At 59.4% G+C, this 23,053-nt stretch overlaps 2 protein-coding genes and 2 long non-coding RNA genes across 4 annotated transcripts; all 4 read left to right on the forward strand.

Moving 5' to 3' along the window:
* Positions 1–1,937: 1,937 nt before the first annotated feature.
* Positions 1,938–20,415, forward strand: LOC135182573 (uncharacterized). Its single transcript, XM_064156827.1, has 7 exons — positions 1,938–2,623; positions 3,013–3,087; positions 3,479–3,550; positions 3,636–3,734; positions 19,847–19,948; positions 20,072–20,143; positions 20,339–20,415. The coding sequence occupies exons 1-7, from the start codon at positions 2,362–2,364 to the stop codon at positions 20,413–20,415; spliced, it is 759 nt and encodes a 252-aa protein (XP_064012897.1). The 5' UTR covers positions 1,938–2,361.
* On the forward strand, positions 5,180–8,237 carry LOC135182221 (mucin-5AC-like). Its single transcript, XM_064156050.1, has 8 exons — positions 5,180–5,209; positions 5,300–5,540; positions 5,664–5,735; positions 5,931–5,987; positions 6,659–6,760; positions 6,884–6,955; positions 7,151–7,207; positions 7,555–8,237. The coding sequence occupies exons 1-8, from the start codon at positions 5,180–5,182 to the stop codon at positions 7,743–7,745; spliced, it is 822 nt and encodes a 273-aa protein (XP_064012120.1). The 3' UTR covers positions 7,746–8,237.
* On the forward strand, positions 13,186–14,884 carry LOC135182208 (uncharacterized). The gene is made up of 4 exons (XR_010305098.1): positions 13,186–13,282; positions 13,406–13,477; positions 13,673–13,729; positions 14,077–14,884. It is a non-coding gene; the product is annotated as an uncharacterized LOC135182208 (long non-coding RNA).
* A 658-nt stretch (positions 20,416–21,073) lies between the features above and the next one.
* LOC135182209 (uncharacterized) lies at positions 21,074–22,770 on the forward strand. Its single transcript, XR_010305099.1, has 4 exons — positions 21,074–21,168; positions 21,292–21,363; positions 21,559–21,615; positions 21,963–22,770. It is a non-coding gene; the product is annotated as an uncharacterized LOC135182209 (long non-coding RNA).
* The last annotated feature ends 283 nt before the right edge of the window (positions 22,771–23,053 follow it).

Consider the following 23,053-nt stretch of genomic DNA (forward strand, 5'->3'; position numbering starts at 1 on the left):
AGTGCCAGTTTCAAGCATTACCCAGTATCTGTGACCAGGACCCTCAGCAGATACTACCCCTTTGATAGGTTTGCCCCCCCAGAAGCAGGAGCAAGCCACACACTTTTCCCCAGTAGATTCCTTTTGCAGCCCACAGGAACTCCATCTCCCTCAACTACAGGCAACAGGGCAGAGTGAGCAGGACCAGCTCATTCCCCGCTTGAAATCCAACACTGCCGTTGTCAGATTTGATTTCTGCTCCCAAGGCTTCCAAAAGGTCCCTTCCCCATAGTGCCTTAGGTGCTTTGGGGCATATACACGAATTGATGTGTGCCCCAAGACTGCCCCAATTTATACTTAAGAGGCCTTTTGGCCTGTAGTCCCTGCCACAGAAACACTGCTTTCATCAAGAGGCACCCAGGCTTGAGTCAACACTGGAAAAGTTGCTCCTGTGCCTACTAAGAATTCTAATTGCCTTTCCTTTCTCCCTAGCCTCCTTATAACCAGGGGGTCTGCTAGGGTAGGCCACCCTGGGCTGCCCTGTTCTGCTTCCTGCAGTAGTGCTTGCAAATGCTGCTTGGACTTCTTTCTCTGGCTGCTGTGGAGCGGTCAGTTGGTGGTTGGGCAGAGCTTGCCAGCTGCAGCTGAGGACTTGAGCAGCCTCCTCTCTCTACAGGAAAGGCTCTGCAGATCCAGCACACCAGCTGGAGACAGGAAGCTTCCTCTGCAGCCTGGAGCACAAGAGCAGCTGCCCTGACACAGCTCAAGTCTCAGTCTCAGAGCAGATGCCAGGAGCCCAGAGGTCAGCTGCACACCGCGAGCAAACCTCAGCACTCCTGCTCTGAGAGGTGGAATTCCTGGCAGTGAGTTCCTGGAAGGCTCCTTTCCATCTCCTCACAGGGGAGAGCTTCGAAAAGCATCTGTCCCAAACTTTGGGCTCCATCACGTGCAGCACCACACAAGGCCTTGGTGGTCACAGCTTGGTGAGCAGCTCATCCCTTCCACCCACCCATTTATCGATGAGCTTTGGTCCTCTCCATGGCTGGGAAAATGTGGCCTGGAGATGTGCTCCTGCCCTACCTAGTACCAGCAAAAGTATGCAGTGACCCTTCCAGCTGCCAGCTCTGGGATGAGTGTCCCAGCACAGCCCAGTACTGAAGCTGTCTCTTGTGGCTCAGTGCTGAGTGCAGAGGCAGGATTGCTTCCCTGGCCCTGCTGGCCACACCGTTGCTGGCCCAGGCCAGTATGCTGGCGGCCTTCCTGGCCACCTGGGCCCCCCCTGGCTCATCTTCAGCCAGAGGTCAGCGCAACACCCCAGGCCTTTCCATATTGCAGTTTCCAGCCACCCTGCCCCAGGCCTGGAGCACTCGTGGGCATGCTGTGAGCCAGCTGCAGGGCCCAGCACCTGGCCCTGTTCAGCCCCATCCAGCAGGGCTCAGCTCATCCATGCAGCCTGTGCGGGTCCGTCTGCAGAGCCTTCCTATGTGCCAGCAGGTGAGGACTCCCACCCAGCTCAGTGTCCCTGCAAAGCCAGGGTGCCCTGGCTCTTGTCGAGCTCAGCCCCTGTCCAAACACTCGGTACGCTGCAGAGGGGAAAGCCTCAGCCTAGTTGCTCAAGTGCCACCAGAGCTGCAGAGGCACCGTGTGCTGACAGCCCCGGTGGCAGTGAGGGCACTAAGGCAGAGCTGTGTCCTTAGCAAGGAAAAGGCCTGCAGAGGAAAGGCCAGCTAACGGGGATTCCCTGCATCCTCCTCTCGGATGTGTCCACAGGGATCTTTCCCCGAATCAACAGAGTGCCTTTCAAAGGCAGCAAGGAGCAGGAGGAGCCAGGCACAAGCCCAGCTCGCAACCCTTGGCACAGTGCACAGGCACAGTGGGTACTGGCTCCACAGCTCTCCGCCCAGGCAGCTGTAGAGCCTCATTTGAGTGGAGGTGGGATGCCTGCCGCAGGCAGTGTGCACGCAAGGGGGACGCTGGAGCAGGTGGAGCGGGCAGGCTGCGCACTCCAAGCACCCCCAGCAGGGGGGAAGGAAGAGGGTCAGGCACGCGGAGGATTTTAGGACAGCAGGAGGCTGCGTTCTCCTGCAGTCGCAGGCAGCCCGCAGGGATCTGCCCGTGGGCTCTCCCTTTATTCAAACGAGCTTTCGCAGGGCTCCTCTGTGAGCATCAGCCTGCAGAGACAGGCAGCTTCCTTACGGGAGGGAAGCACAGGCACGTCCAGGGCCGACAGCACAGGTGTCAAGGAGATGGATCCCAGCCCCGGCGGGCGCATCCCCAGCTGCACTCCAGCAGGTCTCCAGGGCTGCAGTGCCGGCAGTTGCCGGCAGCCTCAGCACGGCGGTGAGCTCACAAGGGAGCGCTGATGTCACAGCAGCGGCTCTGATGTCACAAGCACCCAGGTGCCCCGCAGGCTGTGAAAAGCAAGCGCACTGCCCCTGCTGCTCACTGCGCACAGCGGCGGCAGCGGCGGCAGCGAGGACCACAGACGTGGCACGCGGCGGCAGCAAGCAGCGGCAGCAGTTTGGGGGTGGTGCGAGAGCAGGAGCCATGGCCCTGAGCCACCACCTCCTCCTCCTCCTCCTCCTCTTCGTGGCCCTCCAAGCCAGGCCTCTCCACGCTGCTCCACTGCGAGCGTGGGGAGCAGGTAAGCAAGCGGCGCTGGGGCAGCCTTTCGTGGCCAGCAGGCTCTGCCCGCCGAGAAGCCTGGGCTGCAGGCTTTTGCTCCCCTGCTTCAGCCGGGAGGGCTTCCTCTCCGTGCCTGAGAGCTCTCGCAGGGAGAAAGCCCCCGGCGCCGTCTGTCGGGCCATCCACTGCTCCTGCAGGGCTGCTGGGCACGGCCTGGCAGTGTGTGTGCAGAGCGGCTAAGCTGCCAGCCAGGAGGTGCCAGGCCACCCTGAGCAGCTTTGCCAGAGCTGGCCGCCTAGGTCTGGCTGCCACCTTCTTACCTGATCCCCTTCCAGTGCCTGCAGCTGTCTGAGGCAGGAGTGGATGCCAACAGGCACTGAAACCCTTCTCCCCTCTGCTTGCCTCTAGATGGGGGTCACGCATTGAGGCGTCCTCCAGCTGCTCGGCTGGACGCTGGTGTGGAGCCCTTGGGGCAGCCTGCAGGTAAGCTCGCAGTGTCCCTTTGTTCCCTGAAGGCAGAAACAGGGACAGCGTGGCAGGAGCCTTAAGAGCCTGTCAGGCTTGAGAGCTGCCCAGTGCCTTGGCCTGTACTTGAGCCTGGCAACAACGCCACAGATCAGTGCTTGGGAGCCATTAACCTTCCGTGCCCGGCTTTGGATGCCCCTCAGTGCCACTGCCTTCTGCAGCAGTGTCTGCACTGCCCTTGCCAGCTGCAAGCCCAAGGGGCACCCAGCTGGCCACCTCGGCAGGGTGACGACGCAGACCTCTCCGGGGTGCCCTCTGCTCGGCTGAGCCCCCGATGGCTCCTGGGCTTCAGTTGTGCCCAGGCAGATGACAAGAGCTGACTGGAGCTTCTCTGGCTGTTTACTTTCAGATGGGAACCTCAAGAGCACTTCTGCAGCTCTTCCCCAGCCTCCTGCTCCACAGCCACGTGGGCATCGCAGGGGTGAGTTCTGCTGCCCTGACCAAAGCCAAGCACTGCTTTTCTGTGTTTCAGCCATGTGAAACTCAGATAAACCCTTTCTCTTTAGGGCCTCCAACGGGCAAATACTCAGGTGAAGGAGCAAAGACATCCTCTGAAGCCTTGAAAACCCTACAGAGAATGCTGGAGCAACTGGAAAGAGGCCAGGGTGGGTGCCCTTCACCCTGCCTTAGGTGTGAGCCTTGGCCGTGGCAGGCTGCAGGCACAGGTCTGGCCACGCTGTGGCCTGCACAGGGGCAAGGGCTGGATGCCAGCCTCCAGCAGCCCTGCTGGCTTTCAGGCCTTGCTGCCTGGTTGCTGACTCAAGCAGATGCCGTGTGATTGGCACCGCAGCAGCTCTGGGTTTCCTGGCACTGGCAAGGGAGGGAGGGAGATGGGGGTGGCAGGCCCTGCTGCAGCCATGGTTTGTGCCCCTGTGCCCGAAGGAGGGGCTGCTCAGGCAGCTCAGCTCTGCCCCATGCTCTGCTTACGGCCAGCTGGGTTTTGTTGGCAGGGACAGCCTGTCCCAGGGGCTGGGAGTGTGCCTGCGGGCACCAGCACCGGGGGCAAAGAGCACTTCCTGGCTACAACAGACCTGCTGCAAGCTTGCCAGTGGTGCCCGGCACAGACTAACCTTGTGGATGCTCCAACAGGTGTGGCCAAGGTGCGAAGTGGAAGTGCTGACAGTCCTGTGACTGCTGCTTCCTCAACTGCTCAGTCAGTCCCTGTCCCCCTGCCTGGGAAGAACCCCACAGGTATGTGCTTGGCAGCCATTAACCTTCTGTGCCCGGCTCTGAGTGCCCCTCAGTGCCACTGCCCTCTGCAGAAGTGCCTGCAGCTGTGCCACTGCAGCTCTTCTCTCCTGTGCTTCTTTGTAGGCCTGCCTGTAGGCCAAAGCAACTCAGCTTCCCTGCCAGCTTCCAGCACTCACGCTCCAACACATGGCACAGGTAGGTGTTGGCTTCATCATCCTGCCTTTGGGAGCTGCCAGCTCCAAGCCCAAGGGTACCCAGCTGGGCACCTCAGCAGGGTGACAACGCAGACCTGCCCTCTGCTTGGCTGGGCCCCCGCTGGCTCCTGGGGTTCAGTTGTGCCCAGGCAGATGACAGGAGCTGACTGCAGCCTCTCTGGGTGTTTAATTTCAGTTGTGCCCCTACAAAGGACCTCCTCAGCTCCACTGCAGCCTGGCTGGCATCATGGAGGTGAGTCTCTGCGGACCTGACAGCTAAGCACTGGGTTTCTGGGTTTCATTTGTCTTAAACTCAGCTCAATAGTTTTGGTTGAGTTCCTTCTAAGAGCAAATCACCTCAGGGAGGTAGGAAAGAAGTCCCCAGACGCCCCTGAAATCCTACTGAGAATGCTGGAGGAACTGGAGAGTGCACAGGGAGGGTGGGTGCCCTCTGCTCTGCCTTAGCTGTGAGCCTCGGCCGTGGCAGGCTGCAGGCACAGATCTGGCCACGCTGTGGCCTGCACAGGGGCAAGGGCTGGATGCCAGCCTCCAGCAGCCCTGCTGGCTTTCAGGCCTTGCTGCCTGGTTGCTGACTCAAGCAGATGCCGTGTGATTGGCACCGCAGCAGCTCTGGGTTTCCTGGCACTGGCAAGGGAGGGAGGGAGATGGGGGTGGCAGGCCCTGCTGCAGCCATGGTTTGTGCCCCTGTGCCCGAAGGAGGGGCTGCTCAGGCAGCTCAGCTCTGCCCCATGCTCTGCTTACGGCCAGCTGGGTTTTGTTGGCAGGGACAGCCTGTCCCAGGGGCTGGGAGTGTGCCTGCGGGCACCAGCACCGGGGGCAAAGAGCACTTCCTGGCTACAACAGACCTGCTGCAAGCTTGCCAGTGGTGCCCGGCACAGACTAACCTTGTGGATGCTCCAACAGGTGTGGCCAAGGTGCGAAGTGGAAGTGCTGACAGTCCTGTGACTGCTGCTTCCTCAACTGCTCAGTCAGTCCCTGTCCCCCTGCCTGGGAAGAACCCCACAGGTAAGTGCTTGGCAGCCATTAACCTTCTGTGCCCGGCTCTGAGTGCCCCTCAGTGCCACTGCCCTCTGCAGAAGTGCCTGCAGCTGTGCCACTGCAGCTCTTCTCTCCTGTGCTTCTTTGCAGGCCTGCCTGTAGGCCAAAGCAACTCAGCTTCCCTGCCGGCTTCCAGCACTCACGCTCCAACACATGGCACAGGTAGGTGTTGGCTTCATCATCCTGCCTTTGGGAGCTGCCAGCTCCAAGCCCAAGGGTACCCAGCTGGGCACCTCAGCAGGGTGACAACGCAGACCTGCCCTCTGCTTGGCTGGGCCCCCGCTGGCTCCTGGGGTTCAGTTGTGCCCAGGCAGATGACAGGAGCTGACTGCAGCCTCTCTGGGTGTTTAATTTCAGTTGTGCCCCTACAAAGGACCTCCTCAGCTCCACTGCAGCCTGGCTGGCATCATGGAGGTGAGTCTCTGCGGACCTGACAGCTAAGCACTGGGTTTCTGGGTTTCATTTGTCTTAAACTCAGCTCAATAGTTTTGGTTGAGTTCCTTCTAAGAGCAAATCACCTCAGGGAGGTAGGAAAGAAGTCCCCAGACGCCCCTGAAATCCTACTGAGAATGCTGGAGGAACTGGAGAGTGGACAGGGAGGGTGGGTGCCCTTCACCCTGCCTTAGCTGTGAGCCTCGGCCGTGGCAGGCTGCAGGCACAGGTCTGGCCACGCTGTGGCCTGCACAGGGGCAAGGGCTGGATGCCAGCCTCCAGCAGCCCTGCTGGCTTTCAGGCCTTGCTGCCTGGTTGCTGACTCAAGCAGATGCCGTGTGATTGGCACCGCAGCAGCTCTGGGTTTCCTGGCACTGGCAAGGGAGGGAGGGAGATGGGGGTGGCAGGCCCTGCTGCAGCCATGGTTTGTGCCCCTGTGCCCGAAGGAGGGGCTGCTCAGGCAGCTCAGCTCTGCCCCATGCTCTGCTTACGGCCAGCTGGGTTTTGTTGGCAGGGACAGCCTGTCCCAGGGGCTGGGAGTGTGCCTGCGGGCACCAGCACCGGGGGCAAAGAGCACTTCCTGGCTACAACAGACCTGCTGCAAGCTTGCCAGTGGTGCCCGGCACAGACTAACCTTGTGGATGCTCCAACAGGTGTGGCCAAGGTGCGAAGTGGAAGTGCTGACAGTCCTGTGACTGCTGCTTCCTCAACTGCTCAGTCAGTCCCTGTCCCCCTGCCTGGGAAGAACCCCACAGGTAAGTGCTTGGCAGCCATTAACCTTCTGTGCCCGGCTCTGAGTGCCCCTCAGTGCCACTGCCCTCTGCAGAAGTGCCTGCAGCTGTGCCACTGCAGCTCTTCTCTCCTGTGCTTCTTTGCAGGCCTGCCTGTAGGCCAAAGCAACTCAGCTTCCCTGCCAGCTTCCAGCACTCACGCTCCAACACATGGCACAGGTAGGTATTGGCTTCATCATCCTGCCTTTGGGAGCTGCCAGCTCCAAGCCCAAGGGTACCCAGCTGGGCACCTCAGCAGGGTGACAACGCAGACCTGCCCTCTGCTTGGCTGGGCCCCCGCTGGCTCCTGGGGTTCAGTTGTGCCCAGGCAGATGACAGGAGCTGACTGCAGCCTCTCTGGGTGTTTAATTTCAGTTGTGCCCCTACAAAGGACCTCCTCAGCTCCACTGCAGCCTGGCTGGCATCATGGAGGTGAGTCTCTGCGGACCTGACAGCTAAGCACTGGGTTTCTGGGTTTCATTTGTCTTAAACTCAGCTCAATAGTTTTGGTTGAGTTCCTTCTAAGAGCAAATCACCTCAGGGAGGTAGGAAAGAAGTCCCCAGACGCCCCTGAAATCCTACTGAGAATGCTGGAGGAACTGGAGAGTGCACAGGGAGGGTGGGTGCCCTCTGCTCTGCCTTAGCTGTGAGCCTCTCAGAGGGTGGCAGTGTGTCTTTAGCACTGGCACGGGGGACAAGAGGACATCCTGGCAGAGAAAATGTGCTGCCAGCTTGGCAGTGCTACACAGGATGGACTAACACTCCCATTGCTCCTCTAGATGTGGGCAAGGACATCCGTGAGAACACTGACACTCGTTGGCAAGAGCTCTTCAACATCAAGTTGCAGATTGTGCAGTACCTGAAAGCAGTCTTTGTAGTCTGTGTAGTAGCAGCCACCTTTTTCCTGATACTTGTATTGGTGCTGTGCTGCACAGCAGCCTGCTACTGCCTGAAGAAAGCCATGGGGTGAGTCGTGACTTTTATGCCCCCCACTGCTTCCCTCCAGGGCTGCTCAAAGCCACGAAGCATTTCTAGTCAGAGTGCTGTGGAGCAGTCACTTGGTGATTGGGCAGAACCTGCCAGCTGCAGATGAGGACTTGAGCAGCCTCCTCTCTCTACAGGAAACGCTCTGCAGATCCAGGACACAAGCTGGAAACAGGCAGCTTCCTTTCCAGTCTGAAGAACAAGAGGAGCTCCCCTGACACAGCTCAAATCTCAGCCAAAGAGCAGATGCCAGAGCAGCCATTGAAGACAGCACAAGTGGAGCATCCACCCAGCCCACTGGAGACAGTGGCAGAGGAGCAGCCACGCAGATCACAGGAGCCAGTGCCACAAAGGCATCCATCCAGCACACTGGAGACAGTGGCAGAGGAGAATCCATGGAGATTACGGGAGCCAGTGCCACAAAGGCGTCCACCCAGCTCACTGGAGACAGTGGCAGAGGAGAATCCATGGAGATTACGGGAGCCAGTGCCACAAAGGCGTCCACCCAGCACACTGGAGACAGTGGCAGAGGAGCAGCCACGCAGATCACGGGAGCCAGTGCCACAAAGGCGTCCATCCAGCACACTGGAGCCACCTCCAGAGGAGTATCCACGCAGATCATGGGACTCAGTGCCACAGAGGCACCCACCCAGACCTCAGCACTCCATGTCAGCCAGATCCACGGTGGGGCCACCGAGCTCCCCGAGCAAGACCTTTCAGCAGCCCAGTCAGCAATGGAGCCATTCGGCATCCTCCCACCGCACCAGTCAGCACAGCAACCGAGACTAAGGCTCCTCCTGTTTGTGCTGTGAAGAAATCAAAGTGGGTTTGTGACATGGCTTGGTGAGGGCTGCAAGGAAGATTGGTCCAGTCTAAAGGTTTCTTCACAATGGAGACAGAGGAGCCCTGTGAAACGGCATTTGAATGGAGAGTGCAGGGGACTGATCCCCGTGGGGAGCATCCACCCAGGACACCGAAGACAGTAGCTGTTGTGTTTGTGTACTACCTTTTACCTTGTGTATTTCTGTCTGTAGCTGTATAGATTGCAAATACCTGCTTGTATGTTGTGCTAAGCTGTCACTATAAAGCTTCATTCCTTAATTCCCAGCTCGGCTGAGTCTAGTCTGGGTGATTGTCTTAAGTGGGGGGTGTGGGGTGTGGGGGGGCAGGTAACTCCCAAACCATCACAGGAACACACTGAATAGTGCCAGTTTCAAGCATTACCCAGTATCTGTGACCAGGACCCTCAGCAGATACTACCCCTTTGATAGGTTTGCCCCCCCAGAAGCAGGAGCAAGCCACACACTTTTCCCCAGTAGATTCCTTTTGCAGCCCACAGGAACTCCATCTCCCTCAACTACAGGCAACAGGGCAGAGTGAGCAGGACCAGCTCATTCCCCGCTTGAAATCCAACACTGCCGTTGTCAGATTTGATTTCTGCTCCCAAGGCTTCCAAAAGGTCCCTTCCCCATAGTGCCTTAGGTGCTTTGGGGCATATACACGAATTGATGTGTGCCCCAAGACTGCCCCAATTTATACTTAAGAGGCCTTTTGGCCTGTAGTCCCTGCCACAGAAACACTGCTTTCATCAAGAGGCACCCAGGCTTGAGTCAACACTGGAAAAGTTGCTCCTGTGCCTACTAAGAATTCTAATTGCCTTTCCTTTCTCCCTAGCCTCCTTATAACCAGGGGGTCTGCTAGGGTAGGCCATCCTGGGCTGCCCTGTTCTGCTTCCTGCAGTAGTGCTTGCAAATGCTGCTTGGACTTCTTTCTCTGGCTGCTGTGGAGCGGTCAGTTGGTGGTTGGGCAGAGCTTGCCAGCTGCAGCTGAGGACTTGAGCAGCCTCCTCTCTCTACAGGAAAGGCTCTGCAGATCCAGCACACCAGCTGGAGACAGGAAGCTTCCTCTGCAGCCTGGAGCACAAGAGCAGCTGCCCTGACACAGCTCAAGTCTCAGTCTCAGAGCAGATGCCAGGAGCCCAGAGGTCAGCTGCACACCGCGAGCAAACCTCAGCACTCCTGCTCTGAGAGGTGGAATTCCTGGCAGTGAGTTCCTGGAAGGCTCCTTTCCATCTCCTCACAGGGGAGAGCTTCGAAAAGCGTCTGTCCCAAACTTTGGGCTCCATCACGTGCAGCACCACACAAGGCCTTGGTGGTCACAGCTTGGTGAGCAGCTCATCCCTTCCACCCACCCATTTATCGATGAGCTTTGGTCCTCTCCATGGCTGGGAAAATGTGGCCTGGAGATGTGCTCCTGCCCTACCTAGTACCAGCAAAAGTATGCAGTGACCCTTCCAGCTGCCAGCTCTGGGATGAGTGTCCCAGCACAGCCCAGTACTGAAGCTGTCTCTTGTGGCTCAGTGCTGAGTGCAGAGGCAGGATTGCTTCCCTGGCCCTGCTGGCCACACCGTTGCTGGCCCAGGCCAGTATGCTGGCGGCCTTCCTGGCCACCTGGGCCCCCCCTGGCTCATCTTCAGCCAGAGGTCAGCGCAACACCCCAGGCCTTTCCATATTGCAGTTTCCAGCCACCCTGCCCCAGGCCTGGAGCACTCGTGGGCATGCTGTGAGCCAGCTGCAGGGCCCAGCACCTGGCCCTGTTCAGCCCCATCCAGCAGGGCTCAGCTCATCCATGCAGCCTGTGCGGGTCCGTCTGCAGAGCCTTCCTACGTGCCAGCAGGTGAGGACTCCCACCCAGCTCAGTGTCCCTGCAAAGCCAGGGTGCCCTGGCTCTTGTCGAGCTCAGCCCCTGTCCAAACACTCGGTACGCTGCAGAGGGGAAAGCCTCAGCCTAGTTGCTCAAGTGCCACCAGAGCTGCAGAGGCACCGTGTGCTGACAGCCCCGGTGGCAGTGAGGGCACTAAGGCAGAGCTGTGTCCTTAGCAAGGAAAAGGCCTGCAGAGGAAAGGCCAGCTAACGGGGATTCCCTGCATCCTCCTCTCGGATGTGTCCACAGGGATCTTTCCCCGAATCAACAGAGTGCCTTTCAAAGGCAGCAAGGAGCAGGAGGAGCCAGGCACAAGCCCAGCTCGCAACCCTTGGCACAGTGCACAGGCACAGTGGGTACTGGCTCCACAGCTCTCCGCCCAGGCAGCTGTAGAGCCTCATTTGAGTGGAGGTGGGATGCCTGCCGCAGGCAGTGTGCACGCAAGGGGGACGCTGGAGCAGGTGGAGCGGGCAGGCTGCGCACTCCAAGCACCCCCAGCAGGGGGGAAGGAAGAGGGTCAGGCACGCGGAGGATTTTAGGACAGCAGGAGGCTGCGTTCTCCTGCAGTCGCAGGCAGCCCGCAGGGATCTGCCCGTGGGCTCTCCCTTTATTCAAACGAGCTTTCGCAGGGCTCCTCTGTGAGCATCAGCCTGCAGAGACAGGCAGCTTCCTTACGGGAGGGAAGCACAGGCACGTCCAGGGCCGACAGCACAGGTGTCAAGGAGATGGATCCCAGCCCCGGCGGGCGCATCCCCAGCTGCACTCCAGCAGGTCTCCAGGGCTGCAGTGCCGGCAGTTGCCGGCAGCCTCAGCACGGCGGTGAGCTCACAAGGGAGCGCTGATGTCACAGCAGCGGCTCTGATGTCACAAGCACCCAGGTGCCCCGCAGGCTGTGAAAAGCAAGCGCACTGCCCCTGCTGCTCACTGCGCACAGCGGCGGCAGCGGCGGCAGCGAGGACCACAGACGTGGCACGCGGCGGCAGCAAGCAGCGGCAGCAGTTTGGGGGTGGTGCGAGAGCAGGAGCCATGGCCCTGAGCCACCACCTCCTCCTCCTCCTCCTCCTCTTCGTGGCCCTCCAAGCCAGGCCTCTCCACGCTGCTCCACTGCGAGCGTGGGGAGCAGGTAAGCAAGCGGCGCTGGGGCAGCCTTTCGTGGCCAGCAGGCTCTGCCCGCCGAGAAGCCTGGGCTGCAGGCTTTTGCTCCCCTGCTTCAGCCGGGAGGGCTTCCTCTCCGTGCCTGAGAGCTCTCGCAGGGAGAAAGCCCCCGGCGCCGTCTGTCGGGCCATCCACTGCTCCTGCAGGGCTGCTGGGCACGGCCTGGCAGTGTGTGTGCAGAGCGGCTAAGCTGCCAGCCAGGAGGTGCCAGGCCACCCTGAGCAGCTTTGCCAGAGCTGGCCGCCTAGGTCTGGCTGCCACCTTCTTACCTGATCCCCTTCCAGTGCCTGCAGCTGTCTGAGGCAGGAGTGGATGCCAACAGGCACTGAAACCCTTCTCCCCTCTGCTTGCCTCTAGATGGGGGTCACGCATTGAGGCGTCCTCCAGCTGCTCGGCTGGACGCTGGTGTGGAGCCCTTGGGGCAGCCTGCAGGTAAGCTCGCAGTGTCCCTTTGTTCCCTGAAGGCAGAAACAGGGACAGCGTGGCAGGAGCCTTAAGAGCCTGTCAGGCTTGAGAGCTGCCCAGTGCCTTGGCCTGTACTTGAGCCTGGCAACAACGCCACAGATCAGTGCTTGGGAGCCATTAACCTTCCGTGCCCGGCTTTGGATGCCCCTCAGTGCCACTGCCTTCTGCAGCAGTGTCTGCACTGCCCTTGCCAGCTGCAAGCCCAAGGGGCACCCAGCTGGCCACCTCGGCAGGGTGACGACGCAGACCTCTCCGGGGTGCCCTCTGCTCGGCTGAGCCCCCGATGGCTCCTGGGCTTCAGTTGTGCCCAGGCAGATGACAAGAGCTGACTGGAGCTTCTCTGGCTGTTTACTTTCAGATGGGAACCTCAAGAGGACTTCTGCAGCTCTTCCCCAGCCTCCTGCTCCACAGCCACGTGGGCATCGCAGGGGTGAGTTCTGCTGCCCTGACCAAAGCCAAGCACTGCTTTTCTGTGTTTCAGCCATGTGAAACTCAGATAAACCCTTTCTCTTTAGGGCCTCCAACGGGCAAATACTCAGGTGAAGGAGCAAAGACATCCTTTGTAGCCTTGAAAAACCTACAGATAGTGCTGAAGCAACTGGAAGGAGGCCAGGGTGGGTGCCCTTCACCCTGCCTTAGGTGTGAGCCTTGGCCGTGGCAGGCTGCAGGCACAGGTCTGGCCACGCTGTGGCCTGCACAGGGGCAAGGGCTGGATGCCAGCCTCCAGCAGCCCTGCTGGCTTTCAGGCCTTGCTGCCTGGTTGCTGACTCAAGCAGATGCCGTGTGATTGGCACCGCAGCAGCTCTGGGTTTCCTGGCACTGGCAAGGGAGGGAGGGAGATGGGGGTGGCAGGCCCTGCTGCAGCCATGGTTTGTGCCCCTGTGCCCGAAGGAGGGGCTGCTCAGGCAGCTCAGCTCTGCCCCATGCTCTGCTTACGGCCAGCTGGGTTTTGTTGGCAGGGACAGCCTGTCCCAGGGGCTGGGAGTGTGCCTGCGGGCACCAGCACCGGGGGCAAAGAGCACTTCCTGGCTACAACAGACCTGCTGCAAGCTTGCCAGTGGTGCCCGGCACAGACTAACCTTGTGGATGCTCCAACAGGTGTGGCCAAGGTGCGAAGTGGAAGTGCTGACAGTCCTGTGACTGCTGCTTCCTCAACTGCTCAGTCAGTCCCTGTCCCCCTGCCTGGGAAGAACCCCACAGGTAAGTGCTTGGCAGCCATTAACCTTCTGTGCCCGGCTCTGAGTGCCCCTCAGTGCCACTGCCCTCTGCAGAAGTGCCTGCAGCTGTGCCACTGCAGCTCTTCTCTCCTGTGCTTCTTTGCAGGCCTGCCTGTAGGCCAAAGCAACTCAGCTTCCCTGCCGGCTTCCAGCACTCACGCTCCAACACATGGCACAGGTAGGTGTTGGCTTCATCATCCTGCCTTTGGGAGCTGCCAGCTCCAAGCCCAAGGGTACCCAGCTGGGCACCTCAGCAGGGTGACAACGCAGACCTGCCCTCTGCTTGGCTGGGCCCCCGCTGGCTCCTGGGGTTCAGTTGTGCCCAGGCAGATGACAGGAGCTGACTGCAGCCTCTCTGGGTGTTTAATTTCAGTTGTGCCCCTACAAAGGACCTCCTCAGCTCCACTGCAGCCTGGCTGGCATCATGGAGGTGAGTCTCTGCGGACCTGACAGCTAAGCACTGGGTTTCTGGGTTTCATTTGTCTTAAACTCAGCTCAATAGTTTTGGTTGAGTTCCTTCTAAGAGCAAATCACCTCAGGGAGGTAGGAAAGAAGTCCCCAGACGCCCCTGAAATCCTACTGAGAATGCTGGAGGAACTGGAGAGTGCACAGGGAGGGTGGGTGCCCTCTGCTCTGCCTTAGCTGTGAGCCTCTCAGAGGGTGGCAGTGTGTCTTTAGCACTGGCACGGGGGACAAGAGGACATCCTGGCAGAGAAAATGTGCTGCCAGCTTGGCAGTGCTACACAGGATGGACTAACACTCCCATTGCTCCTCTAGATGTGGGCAAGGACATCCGTGAGAACACTGACACTCGTTGGCAAGAGCTCTTCAACATCAAGTTGCAGATTGTGCAGTACCTGAAAGCAGTCTTTGTAGTCTGTGTAGTAGCAGCCACCTTTTTCCTGATACTTGTATTGGTGCTGTGCTGCACAGCAGCCTGCTACTGCCTGAAGAAAGCCATGGGGTGAGTCGTGACTTTTATGCCCCCCACTGCTTCCCTCCAGGGCTGCTCAAAGCCACGAAGCATTTCTAGTCAGAGTGCTGTGGAGCAGTCACTTGGTGATTGGGCAGAACCTGCCAGCTGCAGATGAGGACTTGAGCAGCCTCCTCTCTCTACAGGAAACGCTCTGCAGATCCAGGACACAAGCTGGAAACAGGCAGCTTCCTTTCCAGTCTGAAGAACAAGAGGAGCTCCCCTGACACAGCTCAAATCTCAGCCAAAGAGCAGATGCCAGAGCAGCCATTGAAGACAGCACAAGTGGAGCATCCACCCAGCCCACTGGAGACAGTGGCAGAGGAGCAGCCACGCAGATCACAGGAGCCAGTGCCACAAAGGCATCCATCCAGCACACTGGAGACAGTGGCAGAGGAGAATCCATGGAGATTACGGGAGCCAGTGCCACAAAGGCGTCCACCCAGCTCACTGGAGACAGTGGCAGAGGAGAATCCATGGAGATTACGGGAGCCAGTGCCACAAAGGCGTCCACCCAGCTCACTGGAGACAGTAGCAGAGGAGCAGCCACGCAGATCACAGGAGCCAGTGCCACAAAGGCATCCATCCAGCACACTGGAGACAGTGGCAGAGGAGAATCCATGGAGATTACGGGAGCCAGTGCCACAAAGGCGTCCACCCAGCACACTGGAGACAGTGGCAGAGGAGCAGCCACGCAGATCACGGGAGCCAGTGCCACAAAGGCGTCCATCCAGCACACTGGAGCCACCTCCAGAGGAGTATCCACGCAGATCATGGGACTCAGTGCCACAGAGGCACCCACCCAGACCTCAGCACTCCATGTCAGCCAGATCCACGGTGGGGCCACCGAGCTCCCCGAGCAAGACCTTTCAGCAGCCCAGTCAGCAATGGAGCCATTCGGCATCCTCCCACCGCACCAGTCAGCACAGCAACCGAGACTAAGGCTCCTCCTGTTTGTGCTGTGAAGAAATCAAAGTGGGTTTGTGACATGGCTTGGTGAGGGCTGCAAGGAAGATTGGTCCAGTCTAAAGGTTTCTTCACAATGGAGACAGAGGAGCCCTGTGAAACGGCATTTGAATGGAGAGTGCAGGGGACTGATCCCCGTGGGGAGCATCCACCCAGGACACCGAAGACAGTAGCTGTTGTGTTTGTGTACTACCTTTTACCTTGTGTATTTCTGTCTGTAGCTGTATAGATTGCAAATACCTGCTTGTATGTTGTGCTAAGCTGTCACTATAAAGCTTCATTCCTTAATTCCCAGCTCGGCTGAGTCTAGTCTGGGTGATTGTCTTAAGTGGGGGGTGTGGGGTGTGGGGGGGCAGGTAACTCCCAAACCATCACAGGAACACACTGAATAGTGCCAGTTTCAAGCATTACCCAGTATCTGTGACCAGGACCCTCAGCAGATACTACCCCTTTGATAGGTTTGCCCCCCCAGAAGCAGGAGCAAGCCACACACTTTTCCCCAGTAGATTCCTTTTGCAGCCCACAGGAACTCCATCTCCCTCAACTACAGGCAACAGGGCAGAGTGAGCAGGACCAGCTCATTCCCCGCTTGAAATCCAACACTGCCGTTGTCAGATTTGATTTCTGCTCCCAAGGCTTCCAAAAGGTCCCTTCCCCATAGTGCCTTAGGTGCTTTGGGGCATATACACGAATTGATGTGTGCCCCAAGACTGCCCCAATTTATACTTAAGAGGCCTTTTGGCCTGTAGTCCCTGCCACAGAAACACTGCTTTCATCAAGAGGCACCCAGGCTTGAGTCAACACTGGAAAAGTTGCTCCTGTGCCTACTAAGAATTCTAATTGCCTTTCCTTTCTCCCTAGCCTCCTTATAACCAGGGGGTCTGCTAGGGTAGGCCATCCTGGGCTGCCCTGTTCTGCTTCCTGCAGTAGTGCTTGCAAATGCTGCTTGGACTTCTTTCTCTGGCTGCTGTGGAGCGGTCAGTTGGTGGTTGGGCAGAGCTTGCCAGCTGCAGCTGAGGACTTGAGCAGCCTCCTCTCTCTACAGGAAAGGCTCTGCAGATCCAGCACACCAGCTGGAGACAGGAAGCTTCCTCTGCAGCCTGGAGCACAAGAGCAGCTGCCCTGACACAGCTCAAGTCTCAGTCTCAGAGCAGATGCCAGGAGCCCAGAGGTCAGCTGCACACCGCGAGCAAACCTCAGCACTCCTGCTCTGAGAGGTGGAATTCCTGGCAGTGAGTTCCTGGAAGGCTCCTTTCCATCTCCTCACAGGGGAGAGCTTCGAAAAGCATCTGTCCCAAACTTTGGGCTCCATCACGTGCAGCACCACACAAGGCCTTGGTGGTCACAGCTTGGTGAGCAGCTCATCCCTTCCACCCACCCATTTATCGATGAGCTTTGGTCCTCTCCATGGCTGGGAAAATGTGGCCTGGAGATGTGCTCCTGCCCTACCTAGTACCAGCAAAAGTATGCAGTGACCCTTCCAGCTGCCAGCTCTGGGATGAGTGTCCCAGCACAGCCCAGTACTGAAGCTGTCTCTTGTGGCTCAGTGCTGAGTGCAGAGGCAGGATTGCTTCCCTGGCCCTGCTGGCCACACCGTTGCTGGCCCAGGCCAGTATGCTGGCGGCCTTCCTGGCCACCTGGGCCCCCCCTGGCTCATCTTCAGCCAGAGGTCAGCGCAACACCCCAGGCCTTTCCATATTGCAGTTTCCAGCCACCCTGCCCCAGGCCTGGAGCACTCGTGGGCATGCTGTGAGCCAGCTGCAGGGCCCAGCACCTGGCCCTGTTCAGCCCCATCCAGCAGGGCTCAGCTCATCCATGCAGCCTGTGCGGGTCCGTCTGCAGAGCCTTCCTACGTGCCAGCAGGTGAGGACTCCCACCCAGCTCAGTGTCCCTGCAAAGCCAGGGTGCCCTGGCTCTTGTCGAGCTCAGCCCCTGTCCAAACACTCGGTACGCTGCAGAGGGGAAAGCCTCAGCCTAGTTGCTCAAGTGCCACCAGAGCTGCAGAGGCACCGTGTGCTGACAGCCCCGGTGGCAGTGAGGGCACTAAGGCAGAGCTGTGTCCTTAGCAAGGAAAAGGCCTGCAGAGGAAAGGCCAGCTAACGGGGATTCCCTGCATCCTCCTCTCGGATGTGTCCACAGGGATCTTTCCCCGAATCAACAGAGTGCCTTTCAAAGGCAGCAAGGAGCAGGAGGAGCCAGGCACAAGCCCAGCTCGCAACCCTTGGCACAGTGCACAGGCACAGTGGGTACTGGCTCCACAGCTCTCCGCCCAGGCAGCTGTAGAGCCTCATTTGAGTGGAGGTGGGATGCCTGCCGCAGGCAGTGTGCACGCAAGGGGGACGCTGGAGCAGGTGGAGCGGGCAGGCTGCGCACTCCAAGCACCCCCAGCAGGGGGGAAGGAAGAGGGTCAGGCACGCGGAGGATTTTAGGACAGCAGGAGGCTGCGTTCTCCTGCAGTCGCAGGCAGCCCGCAGGGATCTGCCCGTGGGCTCTCCCTTTATTCAAACGAGCTTTCGCAGGGCTCCTCTGTGAGCATCAGCCTGCAGAGACAGGCAGCTTCCTTACGGGAGGGAAGCACAGGCACGTCCAGGGCCGACAGCACAGGTGTCAAGGAGATGGATCCCAGCCCCGGCGGGCGCATCCCCAGCTGCACTCCAGCAGGTCTCCAGGGCTGCAGTGCCGGCAGTTGCCGGCAGCCTCAGCACGGCGGTGAGCTCACAAGGGAGCGCTGATGTCACAGCAGCGGCTCTGATGTCACAAGCACCCAGGTGCCCCGCAGGCTGTGAAAAGCAAGCGCACTGCCCCTGCTGCTCACTGCGCACAGCGGCGGCAGCGGCGGCAGCGAGGACCACAGACGTGGCACGCGGCGGCAGCAAGCAGCGGCAGCAGTTTGGGGGTGGTGCGAGAGCAGGAGCCATGGCCCTGAGCCACCACCTCCTCCTCCTCCTCCTCCTCTTCGTGGCCCTCCAAGCCAGGCCTCTCCACGCTGCTCCACTGCGAGCGTGGGGAGCAGGTAAGCAAGCGGCGCTGGGGCAGCCTTTCGTGGCCAGCAGGCTCTGCCCGCCGAGAAGCCTGGGCTGCAGGCTTTTGCTCCCCTGCTTCAGCCGGGAGGGCTTCCTCTCCGTGCCTGAGAGCTCTCGCAGGGAGAAAGCCCCCGGCGCCGTCTGTCGGGCCATCCACTGCTCCTGCAGGGCTGCTGGGCACGGCCTGGCAGTGTGTGTGCAGAGCGGCTAAGCTGCCAGCCAGGAGGTGCCAGGCCACCCTGAGCAGCTTTGCCAGAGCTGGCCGCCTAGGTCTGGCTGCCACCTTCTTACCTGATCCCCTTCCAGTGCCTGCAGCTGTCTGAGGCAGGAGTGGATGCCAACAGGCACTGAAACCCTTCTCCCCTCTGCTTGCCTCTAGATGGGGGTCACGCATTGAGGCGTCCTCCAGCTGCTCGGCTGGACGCTGGTGTGGAGCCCTTGGGGCAGCCTGCAGGTAAGCTCGCAGTGTCCCTTTGTTCCCTGAAGGCAGAAACAGGGACAGCGTGGCAGGAGCCTTAAGAGCCTGTCAGGCTTGAGAGCTGCCCAGTGCCTTGGCCTGTACTTGAGCCTGGCAACAACGCCACAGATCAGTGCTTGGGAGCCATTAACCTTCCGTGCCCGGCTTTGGATGCCCCTCAGTGCCACTGCCTTCTGCAGCAGTGTCTGCACTGCCCTTGCCAGCTGCAAGCCCAAGGGGCACCCAGCTGGCCACCTCGGCAGGGTGACGACGCAGACCTCTCCGGGGTGCCCTCTGCTCGGCTGAGCCCCCGATGGCTCCTGGGCTTCAGTTGTGCCCAGGCAGATGACAAGAGCTGACTGGAGCTTCTCTGGCTGTTTACTTTCAGATGGGAACCTCAAGAGGACTTCTGCAGCTCTTCCCCAGCCTCCTGCTCCACAGCCACGTGGGCATCGCAGGGGTGAGTTCTGCTGCCCTGACCAAAGCCAAGCACTGCTTTTCTGTGTTTCAGCCATGTGAAACTCAGATAAACCCTTTCTCTTTAGGGCCTCCAACGGGCAAATACTCAGGTGAAGGAGCAAAGACATCCTTTGTAGCCTTGAAAAACCTACAGATAGTGCTGAAGCAACTGGAAGGAGGCCAGGGTGGGTGCCCTTCACCCTGCCTTAGCTGTGAGCCTTGGCCGTGGCAGGCTGCAGGCACAGGTCTGGCCACGCTGTGGCCTGCACAGGGGCAAGGGCTGGATGCCAGCCTCCAGCAGCCCTGCTGGCTTTCAGGCCTTGCTGCCTGGTTGCTGACTCAAGCAGATGCCGTGTGATTGGCACCGCAGCAGCTCTGGGTTTCCTGGCACTGGCAAGGGAGGGAGGGAGATGGGGGTGGCAGGCCCTGCTGCAGCCATGGTTTGTGCCCCTGTGCCCGAAGGAGGGGCTGCTCAGGCAGCTCAGCTCTGCCCCATGCTCTGCTTACGGCCAGCTGGGTTTTGTGGGCAGGGACAGCCTGTCCCAGGGGCTGGGAGTGTGCCTGCGGGCACCAGCACCGGGGGCAAAGAGCACTTCCTGGCTACAACAGACCTGCTGCAAGCTTGCCAGTGGTGCCCGGCACAGACTAACCTTGTGGATGCTCCAACAGGTGTGGCCAAGGTGCGAAGTGGAAGTGCTGACAGTCCTGTGAGTGCTGCTTCCTCAACTGCTCAGTCAGTCCCTGTCCCCCTGCCTGGGAAGAACCCCACAGGTAAGTGCTTGGCAGCCATTAACCTTCTGTGCCCGGCTCTGAGTGCCCCTCAGTGCCACTGCCCTCTGCAGAAGTGCCTGCAGCTGTGCCACTGCAGCTCTTCTCTCCTGTGCTTCTTTGTAGGCCTGCCTGTAGGCCAAAGCAACTCAGCTTCCCTGCCGGCTTCCAGCACTCACGCTCCAACACATGGCACAGGTAGGTGTTGGCTTCATCATCCTGCCTTTGGGAGCTGCCAGCTCCAAGCCCAAGGGTACCCAGCTGGGCACCTCAGCAGGGTGACAACGCAGACCTGCCCTCTGCTTGGCTGGGCCCCCGCTGGCTCCTGGGGTTCAGTTGTGCCCAGGCAGATGACAGGAGCTGACTGCAGCCTCTCTGGGTGTTTAATTTCAGTTGTGCCCCTACAAAGGACCTCCTCAGCTCCACTGCAGCCTGGCTGGCATCATGGAGGTGAGTCTCTGCGGACCTGACAGCTAAGCACTGGGTTTCTGGGTTTCATTTGTCTTAAACTCAGCTCAATAGTTTTGGTTGAGTTCCTTCTAAGAGCAAATCACCTCAGGGAGGTAGGAAAGAAGTCCCCAGACGCCCCTGAAATCCTACTGAGAATGCTGGAGGAACTGGAGAGTGCACAGGGAGGGTGGGTGCCCTCTGCTCTGCCTTAGCTGTGAGCCTCGGCCGTGGCAGGCTGCAGGCACAGATCTGGCCACGCTGTGGCCTGCACAGGGGCAAGGGCTGGATGCCAGCCTCCAGCAGCCCTGCTGGCTTTCAGGCCTTGCTGCCTGGTTGCTGACTCAAGCAGATGCCGTGTGATTGGCACCGCAGCAGCTCTGGGTTTCCTGGCACTGGCAAGGGAGGGAGGGAGATGGGGGTGGCAGGCCCTGCTGCAGCCATGGTTTGTGCCCCTGTGCCCGAAGGAGGGGCTGCTCAGGCAGCTCAGCTCTGCCCCATGCTCTGCTTACGGCCAGCTGGGTTTTGTTGGCAGGGACAGCCTGTCCCAGGGGCTGGGAGTGTGCCTGCGGGCACCAGCACCGGGGGCAAAGAGCACTTCCTGGCTACAACAGACCTGCTGCAAGCTTGCCAGTGGTGCCCGGCACAGACTAACCTTGTGGATGCTCCAACAGGTGTGGCCAAGGTGCGAAGTGGAAGTGCTGACAGTCCTGTGAGTGCTGCTTCCTCAACTGCTCAGTCAGTCCCTGTCCCCCTGCCTGGGAAGAACCCCACAGGTAAGTGCTTGGCAGCCATTAACCTTCTGTGCCCGGCTCTGAGTGCCCCTCAGTGCCACTGCCCTCTGCAGAAGTGCCTGCAGCTGTGCCACTGCAGCTCTTCTCTCCTGTGCTTCTTTGCAGGCCTGCCTGTAGGCCAAAGCAACTCAGCTTCCCTGCCAGCTTCCAGCACTCACGCTCCAACACATGGCACAGGTAGGTATTGGCTTCATCATCCTGCCTTTGGGAGCTGCCAGCTCCAAGCCCAAGGGTACCCAGCTGGGCACCTCAGCAGGGTGACAACGCAGACCTGCCCTCTGCTTGGCTGGGCCCCCGCTGGCTCCTGGGGTTCAGTTGTGCCCAGGCAGATGACAGGAGCTGACTGCAGCCTCTCTGGGTGTTTAATTTCAGTTGTGCCCCTACAAAGGACCTCCTCAGCTCCACTGCAGCCTGGCTGGCATCATGGAGGTGAGTCTCTGCGGACCTGACAGCTAAGCACTGGGTTTCTGGGTTTCATTTGTCTTAAACTCAGCTCAATAGTTTTGGTTGAGTTCCTTCTAAGAGCAAATCACCTCAGGGAGGTAGGAAAGAAGTCCCCAGACGCCCCTGAAATCCTACTGAGAATGCTGGAGGAACTGGAGAGTGCACAGGGAGGGTGGGTGCCCTCTGCTCTGCCTTAGCTGTGAGCCTCTCAGAGGGTGGCAGTGTGTCTTTAGCACTGGCACGGGGGACAAGAGGACATCCTGGCAGAGAAAATGTGCTGCCAGCTTGGCAGTGCTACACAGGATGGACTAACACTCCCATTGCTCCTCTAGATGTGGGCAAGGACATCCGTGAGAACACTGACACTCGTTGGCAAGAGCTCTTCAACATCAAGTTGCAGATTGTGCAGTACCTGAAAGCAGTCTTTGTAGTCTGTGTAGTAGCAGCCACCTTTTTCCTGATACTTGTATTGGTGCTGTGCTGCACAGCAGCCTGCTACTGCCTGAAGAAAGCCATGGGGTGAGTCGTGACTTTTATGCCCCCCACTGCTTCCCTCCAGGGCTGCTCAAAGCCACGAAGCATTTCTAGTCAGAGTGCTGTGGAGCAGTCACTTGGTGATTGGGCAGAACCTGCCAGCTGCAGATGAGGACTTGAGCAGCCTCCTCTCTCTACAGGAAACGCTCTGCAGATCCAGGACACAAGCTGGAAACAGGCAGCTTCCTTTCCAGTCTGAAGAACAAGAGGAGCTCCCCTGACACAGCTCAAATCTCAGCCAAAGAGCAGATGCCAGAGCAGCCATTGAAGACAGCACAAGTGGAGCATCCACCCAGCCCACTGGAGACAGTGGCAGAGGAGCAGCCACGCAGATCACAGGAGCCAGTGCCACAAAGGCATCCATCCAGCACACTGGAGACAGTGGCAGAGGAGAATCCATGGAGATTACGGGAGCCAGTGCCACAAAGGCGTCCACCCAGCTCACTGGAGACAGTGGCAGAGGAGAATCCATGGAGATTACGGGAGCCAGTGCCACAAAGGCGTCCACCCAGCTCACTGGAGACAGTAGCAGAGGAGCAGCCACGCAGATCACAGGAGCCAGTGCCACAAAGGCATCCATCCAGCACACTGGAGACAGTGGCAGAGGAGAATCCATGGAGATTACGGGAGCCAGTGCCACAAAGGCGTCCACCCAGCACACTGGAGACAGTGGCAGAGGAGCAGCCACGCAGATCACGGGAGCCAGTGCCACAAAGGCGTCCATCCAGCACACTGGAGCCACCTCCAGAGGAGTATCCACGCAGATCATGGGACTCAGTGCCACAGAGGCACCCACCCAGACCTCAGCACTCCATGTCAGCCAGATCCACGGTGGGGCCACCGAGCTCCCCGAGCAAGACCTTTCAGCAGCCCAGTCAGCAATGGAGCC

This window comes from Pogoniulus pusillus, chromosome 16 (genome assembly GCF_015220805.1).
Source record: "Pogoniulus pusillus isolate bPogPus1 chromosome 16, bPogPus1.pri, whole genome shotgun sequence".
In the NCBI taxonomy this organism is placed as follows: domain Eukaryota; kingdom Metazoa; phylum Chordata; class Aves; order Piciformes; family Lybiidae; genus Pogoniulus; species Pogoniulus pusillus.

Coding starts and splice junctions, on each gene's coding strand:
- LOC135182573 (XM_064156827.1), top strand. CDS start 2,362: ATGTCACAAGCACCCAGGTGCCCCGCAGGCTGTGAAAAGCAAGCGCAC. Junction 3,551..3,635: donor GCCACGTGGGCATCGCAGGG/GTGAGTTCTGCT, acceptor CTTTCTCTTTAG/GGCCTCCAACGGGCAAATAC. Junction 20,144..20,338: donor CGCTCCAACACATGGCACAG/GTAGGTGTTGGC, acceptor GTTTAATTTCAG/TTGTGCCCCTACAAAGGACC.
- LOC135182221 (XM_064156050.1), top strand. CDS start 5,180: ATGGGGGTGGCAGGCCCTGCTGCAGCCATG. Junction 5,988..6,658: donor GCCTGGCTGGCATCATGGAG/GTGAGTCTCTGC, acceptor ATGCTCCAACAG/GTGTGGCCAAGGTGCGAAGT. Junction 7,208..7,554: donor GCCTGGCTGGCATCATGGAG/GTGAGTCTCTGC, acceptor TTGCTCCTCTAG/ATGTGGGCAAGGACATCCGT.